This window comes from Poecilia reticulata, chromosome 18 (assembly GCF_904066995.2).
Source record: "Poecilia reticulata chromosome 18, P_reticulata-male-v2, whole genome shotgun sequence".
In the NCBI taxonomy this organism is placed as follows: domain Eukaryota; kingdom Metazoa; phylum Chordata; class Actinopteri; order Cyprinodontiformes; family Poeciliidae; genus Poecilia; species Poecilia reticulata.
In genome coordinates this window covers 10,931,334-10,942,164 of record NC_088847.1, presented here as the reverse complement: position 1 = coordinate 10,942,164, position 10,831 = coordinate 10,931,334, and the positions used below count along the sequence as shown (strand labels likewise).

Sequence of the window (10,831 nt, the reverse complement as noted above, 5' to 3'; positions counted from 1 at the left end):
CAATGACCCAAAACAACCTCTGCGAAGACTGGATTAGAGTTCGGTTCTGAACCCAGAGAAGCATTTAACTTGCAGAAACTGAAGCTGACACAGTCAGTCTATGTAGTGTCTTAAAATACACAATCAACCGCCTGAAATAAAATATAATTTATAGATACTTCCTGGACTTCATTGTATTGATTTATCTCTTATTGGGCAAAACAATACAAATAATCAAGAAAAGAAAATAGATACAATCATCTGATGCAATATATTTATTGCATAACATTTTTTGCTGAATAAAAGATATGCAAACATTAATTAAAGACGATGATCAAAATATTTTTTCTAAGTTTTTCAGGGTGAAGTTCAATCAGTGCAGCTAGTTTTTGTTCCAAAGGTTGTGTCATGATGAAAGCCACGGGCACTTTCAGAGATTCCCCCCAGTTAAAATGCGATTGTCTCCAATGAAGTGCATGTCCATGAAGTGTGAAGACAGGACAGGAAAATCCTCATCTTCAGTTCTGACACGTCCGCCCTTCTCGCACTGGACGATTCAGGGCGTGAGCTCTGAGTCGACACGTTTGAAGTGACCCGCAATCTCCAAAGAGCCCAGTACCACCCAAGTTTGAACACGAGGAGTGTAAATTCTCCTTCATCTTTATCGGATGAAATAAAAAAAGAGCTGGTCCATAAGACTTGTCCATAATGGAAGAGGGAACTTTGAGTCACAGAGATCAAGCGGATGAAAAAACTCCCGTGGAGGACCCATCAACACCGTCCATCAATGTTGGAGGTGTCAGAGAAGAAGGGAAGGTTACGAGGCCCCGGGGCCGCTTGTGAAAGATCTGGGTGGATTTTTCCTCTGATCTTGAACTCTGTCCACAGATGGTAAACAAGTTTGAGAGGATGAACTAATCATTTCTCAGATCACCATAAAATCAGGTCAGATGACAACATGCTGACTGCTGACATCTCGACTTGTTTTCTGTGAAAAACAAAGTCGGTACCAAGTTTATGTAGATCTGTTAAACTTTTTGCAGCCCTTTTGTTTTGATGCTGAGACAAAAGATTAATAGCTTAATCCCTGCTAGAAATGTACATATGTACATGTACATATTTCTGATAAACAATAAATATACAAGTTTTGATTTTTGTTTACAGTGCATCAATTGGTGCCGAAAACCGAGAGAAACTTCTGAAAAGAAAAGCCCTACTCATGAGTTTCAAATATCTTGATGTTGCACATTGTTTTACATAGTTGCTGTTAAATAACAAGATAGGTTACTATAGCAACGCAGATGATACACAGCTCTTCATAACAATGTCGCCAATGTAAGCCATTTAAGTGAGTAGAAATCAATGCATGGATGTACCTTATAAAGAAATAAGGAAATCATTTTCTTTAAATCAGTTTCAATTGGTCAAATAATAAAAAACACAATAGAAGATTAAATTCATGTTTGTGAGAAATGTTTGTAAACTTCTATTTGAAGCTGTAAGTGTGAAGATCCTTGTTGATAATAAGAGAAAGGGTCAAAACGACCCAGTAGGAGGAAGACAAGGTCTTGGCGTTACGGTTCAGACAATGTTCTATTGGGAAACCATGCAGCTAAATGGTTCAAAATGGTTTATTTATTTATTTATTTTGAACATGATAGCAATATAAAATAACAAGAAATTCAAAAGACACGTATTTTTGTACCACAGTGCTTGAAAAGGAGTAGCAAGAAGTTAGAAAACGTATGAACTCCCACCCCATAAACTCATACAAAACTTTCAGATGGACCCTCATTAATAAATACAAAAAAATAATAATAAAAAAAGAACTTAGGTTAATTAGTTTTCCATTTTATCTGGGTTCACATATGTCTAAACATATACATCCACATCCACACACTCATCTGCATTAGCCTTAATTTACATAAACACATCAGTGCTAACTCTCACCCATATTTCTATATCTTGTGAAAATGACCTCCTTATATTTCCTTTTAAATTGTATTAAAATTTGACTTTTTAACTCCTCATTTAACTTGTTCAATAATTTTACATCATAAATTGAAACAGAAAAGCTCTTTCCTATTGTGCGTATATTATGAATCCTTAAGTTTGAGAAAGTTATATCTTCTCTTCTCTTTCAAAAAACATGCTCTGCGTGAGCTCAGGTAACAGTTTACTTGATGCCTTAAACATAATTTGAGCCATTTTAAATTCAACTAGATCTTTAAATGTTGTTATTCTAGATTGTAAGAAGATCTTAAGGTTTCAGGAACATGTTTAAAAAACATCTGATCTCCAGTAGATCACACCCAGAGATCTACTGGAGTCTCAGTTTAAAGACCTTTTAGCACTGAGTGGCCGTGACGTTATGGCCTAACATTTAGACTGTTTGAAATAGTGATGGCTTTCTGATCAGTTCTAAACTAGAAAAGGGGTTTACCGGTGATGAATAACAGTAAATACATCCAGTCCCTCTGCTTCTCCTCCTCCTTGGGCCTCTCTCTCCCTCTCTCATTGTCCTCCAGCTCACCTCTCCTCTGCCCCTCCATTGCTTAGTCACCACATGGATGTGTCATTGTTTCTATCACTTTCTGACTTTCATGCCTACTGAAGCACAGCGAGAGCATCTCTATGGTGCCAAACCCATGAAAAGATGCAGGATTCACTTCTGTCCAACCCCCTGATCCGCTCCCTCTCCACTCCAAAAAACAGGACCTCCTCATTCCTGATGGATGGCGCCACTTTCCACAGCCAGGGCCACGGCCCACATGGCGACCACACCTCCACGGCACGGGCTTAAAGCCTCCGGATGTATAAGCGAGGGACCATAAGGAGACGAGGAATCGGAGAGAAGATGAAGATGGAGCTCGCCGTGGTTAACTGGATGGTGGCAGCCTCAGGGTTTCTTCTGCTCTGGGCCGGCGGTGGCTCCGCAGCGCCTCTTGAGTGCCACTTCAACTCCAGAGGTGAGAAATCCTGTTTTATCTAAATGAATGATTTTTTTTTTTTTCCATTATTTTTTAAAATGATCTGAACTATGTGTCGTCCCAGGTCTGTGTGAGTTCGAGGGGAGGCGCTACGCCCTGGGGGAGACCTGGATGGATAACGCCTGCATGCAGTGCACCTGTTTGCACCCCGTTGGAGTCGGTTGCTGTGAGACGTGAGAAACACAAACACCCAGAATCGCTCGGTGTCCAGATGCACACAGTCCATACGCAACAGCGGAGGCACTCGTTCCCCTGGCAGGCACACGTTACAGTAATATTTTCCTTTTGCCAACACGATTCTGTTTAACATTAATGCTGCAGAGCGGCACAGAGACTCAACTCCGATAGAGAAGCTATGAACCTGAAGATTAGGGCGATGGCAAAGAGGCCTGCTCATGTCGTCACCATAAGATAAATGATCCAAGGAGCAGAAGAAACGTGCAAAAATTATGATCAGTGGGAATGAAAGTTAGTTTGAAGAGTGTAAATATATATATATATATATTTTTTCTAAACTAACAGTAACCCAAATGATCAAAAAGTAGATTGTTCTTTCACATTATCTCAGTGATTTTTTTAATGTTAGATTGTTGTCTAATATGTAATTTAAATTGACAAAAATCATCACATAAATACATACATACATATAAGTACAGCATTGTTGTTTTACTCTTAAGGCGGCCCTAATGCTCAAAAGGTGTTTTTCGTTTAGTGTTTTACAAATACAATAAAGAATTAATGAATTTAAAATCTTTGATAAGGGAACAATAATTATTAATTGCAGCTTTGATTAGTCAAATTTTTTACTTTTGAATTAATTGATTTATATTTTTTACTACAAATAATAAACTGAGTCACACTGCTTCATCCATGTCACTTATCCATCTACAGTGCAAAGCCACACAGTATTTTCTTACGTTGTCTAACACTCACCATTAGTGGAAAATGAAAACGAGCAGAATTAGACATCACAGGAGTAACTAACATTTAAATTATACTTTTTTGTGCGTGCTTGTGCTGCCACTTCTTGGTAATGGTGCCCTGGGTTGAGAGCCGTATCTACCTAGAGCACACAGTAATGGTTTATAGCTATATTTTCTGCACGATTGAAGAGCGCACACGTTAAAAACATGCACCTTAAGGAGGTGTACACAAAGGCCGTGTTGTTGGCTGTGCAGGGTGCATCGGCCGGTGGACTTCCCTCCCTGGTGCGAGGTGAGGGTGGAGCCGGTGACCTGCAAAGTGTTCCTGGTCCAGAGAGCCGACCCCCGCCTGCCGTGCACCCCGGGCGAAACGGACAGGGACCCCAGCCACGGATCGCTGCAGCTGCAGCTCGACGGGGGGATCCGCACGGAGACCAACAACAGCTTGACCTGCACCTAAATATCAGAAAATGCCTTTTTTCTTTTAGTGAACCTATATTAAACACCGTCTGAGTCTTGGCCTGTATCCGTATTAGGAATGTGTCTTTGCAAAACAAAACTTCAGAAAAGCAACCTTTTGTGTTTATGTATGACATTTCTTACTCAGTAATCTTCTTGCAAGTATTAAAGTAAATATTCTACATTCTTTTGAATCTATTTTATTTCTATAATCAGCCGTGCTTTAAAAATTCAGTAAAATGTTTGCATATTTAACTGACTTAATATTCTTTGCTAAACAAAACCTTCGTCAAAACAATGTAGTAATGTAATGTACAAGCAAGAATGCATACTTTATATGTATTTCTGTTCACCTGTTTTCTGCTGTAACTCATTTAACCTGGAGATGACACTCTTGTGTAAAATAAATAAAGAAAATTTGAGGTTAAACTTTTAATATGTTCTTGTGCTTCTTACACGAGCTCAAAGAAAAGAACTTGTACAGAGAAAAGCGTCTTGTATGAGTAATGATGGCTTCAAATAAGTAAAATAAAAGCTGTTCGTTCATAAAGCAGCCTCAGTAATAAATAAACACCAAAAAAAGTTGCATTTTTCTAAAAATTTTAAAAAGCAAAAAATAATAAAAAAAAAGTGACATATACAGTTTGTTTCAATACAATTTGAATCCACCAACTCTGGATGCTTATTCCTTCTAGAAATATGCAACTCTGTGCAAATAACACACGCACACTCACACGAGTCTTTAAAACTGTGCAGCTCTGGAGGTCAGATGTTGATGCTGTTGGTGCCTATGAACTGGGACACGTAGGATGCCAGCGCCGGGTTCGTGGGCAGCACTTTGACGGGCAGGTTCCAGCTGAAGGTGTCCACGTCGACGTGCTCCGCCCCGGCCCAGACGGTCACCTCTGATTGGTTCTGAAGAACGGTGGGCGGCTCCATCGGCTCGCAGGCCGTGACGAATTCAAAGTGCAGGCGCCACCTCAGAGTCACTGAAGAGCGAGAGCAAGGAGAGTCGATGAAGATGGCGTCTAAACACTTTTAAAGTAAGATGTTTGATAAATGAATTGCTAATAACAAGAGTCTTTTTAACAAAAAAAAATAAAAAATCCCTACTAATGTAATAACTGCTACAGTTGCAACAAATACTACGAGAAATCTGTAAAGTGTTTGCAACCTTCATATAGAACAGATAATTAAATATTAATGCAGGTACATGTATGACATCGAGCATGAATGTGTAAATTAGAACCTGTTTCTAGAAAAAAACTAAACAAAATTAAAACTTGTGCACCCAATTATTGTTTATACGTACCACTGAAGGCATAGTCTTTCCTCTATGACAGAATAATGACAGAAATATGGCTTTAAAAACCTTTAATTTATATTAAATTAATTCCTCATTATGAGTATAGCTTATTTTTAAGTGGAGGCTTCTAAAAATATGACTACGACTGAAATCAACTTGAACATTTCTGATGGTCTGAAATTTTCAGAGGGATTTTCAAAAGCATTTTGAGCAACTTGACGTTGGAACGTGACCCTCCGACTGACCGATGTCTGTGCTGAAGCCCGGCGTCACGTTGAGCGGTACGGGCAGAGAGAAGTGGCTGGAGGCGGTGTGGAGGCAGGACTCTACGTGCCGGCCGTGTCCGGACACGCTGATGGCCTGTCCGGGTCGCCGCTGGTACTGCTGCTGGATCTCCTCCTCGCTTTGCAGGCTCACCGAATACTAGGAAACACAATCGAAGCGTTTTAGAGAATAAATCTTGGAAAGCAATGCTACTGCTACAACGGTAAACTCACCTGCAGGCAGGGAATGTCTCCCTCGGAGAAGTTGAAGGTGCCGACGATGTCCTCTCCCAGTCTGTAAACGGTCTTAAAGATGCAGAACTTAGCCACTTTTCCTCGCGTGTTGGTGATATTAAACATGTCTGGGTGTGAAGAAGAGCAGAGGAAATGTGTGTAAAGTACAAATGATGGAAAGGTACAAAAAAAACAGATAGATTTGTTTTGATCTGATCCACTATTAATGTTTATATAAATACATATATGTATGCATCTGTAGAGTGACACTGAACGGTTCTGTTTCTGAGTATCTTTAAATAAAAAAGACAAAAGAGAAATAAATAAATAACACAAAAGACAAAAAAAACACAACTAAAATAGAGAAAAATAACGTACAAAAAACTGAAAAAAATAAAAAATAAAAAAAGAATTAAGATTTGAAATAATGAAAGAGAAAAAACAAATAAAGACAAATAAATAAATAAAAGAAAAAGCAACCTAAAGAAATTACAAAAAGAAAAAGAAAGGGAGACAAAGGAGGAAGCAAAGAAAGAAACAGAAAGAACCAAACAAAAAAAGGAAGCAGAGAAATAAAAGAACAAAGAAAAAGAAATACAAAAAGAAAGCAGAGAAGAAAGAAAAAAAAGAAACACACAAAGAAAGAAAGACAAGCTGATAAAAACTGACGAGGGCATCGTCTGGAGGTGGTGACCATCAGCATGTCCAGCGCTCTCTCCAAAGCTGTCGCGTCTCGCCGGCTTGCTTCCTCTTCCTCCAGAAATGGGTTGGAGGGAGAAACATCTTCATTCTGAGGAAACGGAGGCTCTGGCATTCCTGCGGGTCAGATAAGAAAAAGTCAAACTTCATCAGTTTTTACTCCTCACTGAATTTCCTCACAGATCTAAAGAACAGAGGGCCGGACAAAATAAAAGCGAACGCAACCGGAGGTGATCCAAAACTCTCTCACCCTGCAGAACCAGGACTCTGAGGGGAACTCGGAGCAGCTTGATGGGAGAGTTGACCCGCTGACAGCCGATGGTTAGCTTGTAGACGTACTTCACTGCCTGACCGCGAAAACTAGGTGGTCCGTCTACGGGAACCAGCTCGCTGTAGGAGTCTGTGACAGCAGAGATAAAAACCAACAAACGAAAAACGTTGTGAATGTGATATAGATGCAGAGATCAGGACGTCCAGCCCGTCTTAGCGGCAAATACAAACTTTAGCCAATTTCAAACGCTATTTCGGAACGATAACACAGGCAGAGTCACAAGTTAGTTTTACTAATATTCTGGAAAAGAAATAAAATAATTAGAGTTGATATTTGAAGCTAACAAGAATCTTAGATTTGTTGGTAGCACAGCTAGCTTGGAGTGCTTGTGCATGATGCGTTCACTGACCAGATTTTTTTATTTTTATTTTACACCAGCCAATAAGAGTCAGGGACAAAATATTCTATGCTCAAATGTGAAAACCCTTTTACACCCAATATTTAAATTTCATTCAGCAGAAAATTAGCAAGGAATTTATAAAGCTGTACAAAAACAACCAATAAACCTCAAAGCAACAACAGAAATCAGAGACTGATTAAGTCACACAAAAGAAAATAGCTTTAGGTGATCCCAGGTATACGTGGATATGTAAAAGATGCAAGGATAAAGAAAACAAAACAACAACACAGAAATCATGTTAAAATACGTACACGTTTTGCTTTCTCCGGGGTCAAGGCGCAGGTCACAGAACAGTATTTTGGGAGGTGTGTCCAGCACACACTGCCCTCGTTCTCCTGCAAAAAATAAAGGTGAAGACTTAGTGGCACATTCTAAATCCTTGTCTTTGGACCTACTATCTAAATTTATTTATTTATTACTAATACGTTTTGGCCAAATTCCCTTTCAGAGATATCCGTTCTTAAAAACCATACATATACGCCGTAGGGCTGAAACGATCGATCAGGCTAATTGTGATGAATCAATTACCAAAGTAACCGTCAACCAACTTAATGATCGATTCATTATAACAGACTCAGCATTAATTAAGTCAAAACTGTACAGAAATTATATTTACATTTAAGTTAAAAAGAAAAAAAAAAGCTTTGTGACTATGTTCTACCCAGATAACATAGCTTTAGCTTCTCCCAGTTCAAATTCTGGAAAAAAAGAAGAAAATCCCCCAAAATAACCATGAGGTCAGCCCTGAGCTGCATTATTTACAACAAATGATCAAGCGTACACTAAAGAAAAGTTTTTATTGCATTTTAGACAGCAACAGTTTTGTCTTATATAAAAAGGAATTAAATTTGTTTATCTGCAATATTTTAATGCATTTCCTACACTGCATAAAAAATGCTTAAATGAAAATCTGCAAAATATGCCACTTTTTTCTCTCCACCTGATTAATCACCAGGGGGGGGAAAAAATTGATAGCTTAATCAGTAACAAAAATAATTATTGGTGGCAGTCCTGATAAGTTGCAGATCTGATATCGGACACATGAATCTGGACCTTTGACCCCTCTCTTCGATGGCTCACCTCTGCTTGGAATCAGCACGGTGTCGCTGTCGGCCTGGACGTCCTGCTTGTTGCCCTGGGCCGGCAGGGCCACTCTGTTCTCACTGGCATGAAACTGGCAGTGGATCTGGGCGCTGGCCCATGCCAACATCTCGCTGCCACACAGAAGACAATGGTTACACCGGGGCAGGCAATGTTGACCGAGATCAACATTAGCATTCTTTAGCACAATTATTAGCACCCCTCTGTATAAATATGTGACAATTATCAATGAATGTTTTATTAAGAGAAGCATACTGGCAGTTTGAAGAGAAAAAATAGTGCTGTAGCTCTGCAACAGTGAGCTTTGGAGATTTCCTCCTTTCATATTGTCCCCCACTGTGTGCCAAGATAAACATGTTATTGCTGTGCTACTTCTGCTATTTGCTTTTACAAAGTGGATTGTTTGCACCTGAAGTTAAAAATTTAATTCACAATGCGGAATCTTTTTGTTATTACAGTCTCCATCTTTGGTACAGGCTTCCTCAAGAACTGAGGACAAATATAGTGTTGAAATTGTAAAAAGCAAAAATAGAAACGTGGACTTTTATTTATTAGGGTTTCTTAGATCTTGAAGCTCGGATTATTGTGCATCTTTTTCATACCCTTTCATTTTTTTTTTACGATATTTGATTTAATTCTAGAATTAGTGCAATTTCAGGTCTTATTTCTATTTATTTATCTTATTAATAATAATATACGTTTTATAGTCAACTTTATTTTTACTTTCTTCAGATCCGTTTTTGGTTTTTCTCACTGGCAGCCAACTGCACGAAAATTGCTCTATATCTAAATTCTGTTGGCTTTAATTAGCCGATTGCTCTCTGGTTATCTGATGACAATTTTCTATACGTTATCATACGAAAATAAACAACACATCCATGTGATAAAGCCATATAATTTGAAAAAATAAAAATAAAAAATCCCACAGGAGAAACGTTGTACCTGCTGGCCGAGGTGGAGAGGTGAGACATCGGGTTAGTGAAGGTTATGAGGCACTCCAGGAGCTCCCCGGCCAGGAACACGGGGCCCCGGGCCATGGAGGCCACCACCTCGATCATCTGTACCTTTAGACAAAACCAACGCTACCTCAACACATCTCCAAACGCTTAAAAAAGTAAAACTGGAGACAGCTGAACATAAACTACAACACTGTTTACGAGCCGGTGACTCTCTCCACTAGCCAGTCAGTATGAAGAGGTTAACTTCTTCGGTCTCAATTTTTGCTGGATTTTGTTGATTATACAGCAAATTGTATTTACATACCTCGACGTCAAGCGATTTTGCAGTAAGACTTTTAAGGTTCTTAAGTCAAGAGAGTGCCTAAAATGTCTTCTTTAGGCACATTAAGGCAATTTAACTGTGTCTTTGAGTAAACTACGCATAGCTCTCCCTCCCTGCTATCGCCGAAGCTACAGTAAACAAAACTGGGGGGAAAAAAATGGATGCCGTCCACTTCCGCTTCTGCGCACCAAATCACAAACCATGGAAAAATAAAACCTCTCTAATATTTAGAAAAGTGCAAAAATACAAGTAATTTTCTTAAAAATAATGGTTGTTTTAAAACACTAATTATAATGTCTGTGTTATATATTTTATATTGACAAGTTAAAAGAAAAAAAACAATTCACAGGGAAAGTATTTGTGTCGGCCACGTTGTTTGTAGGACGACGAATATTAGAAAGCACTATTTGTCATAGACGCAAAGTAATATAATTGATCAGAATAATTATTACGTCTATGCCATTTGTCAGCAGTGGGGACAAGGAAGTGAAACTATGGGATGGAGCCAAATGCAGAGTAAAACTTATTAGAGGCTCAATAAGAGACATAAAACTGGATATGAGGTTCACCTTTAAGCAGACTAATGACTCCAATACATCATAAGAATGTTTAGACAAAAGCACAAGTTACGTTAGAATGGCCTAGTCCAAGTCTCCTAATTTCCCAATTTCCAAATCCTAATTTCAATTGAGAAGGTATGGCAAGCAGTAGCAGTTTCTGATGACGTGCAGCCGCCCAGGGCGTCATGTCGTCAGGTGGTGGCATGAGCCTCGGCTCCCTTTTTGCTTTCACCAGCTAGGCTGTGAATGTCATGACAGCGCACCATTGAGGTGAGAAGCAGGGCGCCAAACCGGCTAGAACCACC

The 10,831-nt window shown here is 39.2% G+C and overlaps 2 protein-coding genes across 2 annotated transcripts; one reads left to right on the top strand and one right to left on the bottom strand.

Annotated features, from left to right (window-relative positions):
• Nucleotides 1–2,610: 2,610 nt before the first annotated feature.
• On the top strand, nt 2,611–4,787 carry msmp1 (microseminoprotein, prostate associated 1). The gene is made up of 3 exons (XM_008427962.3): nt 2,611–2,948; nt 3,034–3,142; nt 4,148–4,787. The coding sequence occupies exons 1-3, from the start codon at nt 2,792–2,794 to the stop codon at nt 4,350–4,352; spliced, it is 471 nt and encodes a 156-aa protein (XP_008426184.2). The 5' UTR covers nt 2,611–2,791; the 3' UTR covers nt 4,353–4,787.
• Nucleotides 4,769–10,122, bottom strand: rgp1 (GP1 homolog, RAB6A GEF complex partner 1). Its single transcript, XM_008427963.3, has 9 exons — nt 9,949–10,122; nt 9,628–9,749; nt 8,665–8,798; nt 7,836–7,919; nt 7,104–7,253; nt 6,824–6,970; nt 6,155–6,282; nt 5,903–6,080; nt 4,769–5,340 (listed from the first exon to the last, which is right to left on the bottom strand). The coding sequence occupies exons 2-9, from the start codon at nt 9,741–9,743 to the stop codon at nt 5,117–5,119; spliced, it is 1,161 nt and encodes a 386-aa protein (XP_008426185.2). The 5' UTR covers nt 9,744–9,749; nt 9,949–10,122; the 3' UTR covers nt 4,769–5,116.
• Between the last annotated feature and the right edge of the window lie 709 nt (nt 10,123–10,831).

Bases quoted from the DNA above. Each gene is read 5' to 3' on its own strand.
- rgp1 (XM_008427963.3), bottom strand. From the start codon at position 9,743: ATGATCGAGGTGGTGGCCTCCATGGCCCGGGGCCCCGTGTTCCTGGCC. The intron at 7,920-8,664 runs GTGAGCCATCGA...TATTTTTTGCAG, and splicing joins CGTGCTGATTCCAAGCAGAG to GAGAACGAGGGCAGTGTGTG. The intron at 5,341-5,902 runs GTCAGTCGGAGG...CTCGCTCTTCAG, and splicing joins GGGCTTCAGCACAGACATCG to TGACTCTGAGGTGGCGCCTG.
- msmp1 (XM_008427962.3), top strand. From the start codon at position 2,792: ATGTATAAGCGAGGGACCATAAGGAGACGAGGAATCGGAGAGAAGATG. The intron at 2,949-3,033 runs GTGAGAAATCCT...GTGTCGTCCCAG, and splicing joins GTGCCACTTCAACTCCAGAG to GTCTGTGTGAGTTCGAGGGG. The intron at 3,143-4,147 runs GTGAGAAACACA...TTGGCTGTGCAG, and splicing joins GGAGTCGGTTGCTGTGAGAC to GGTGCATCGGCCGGTGGACT.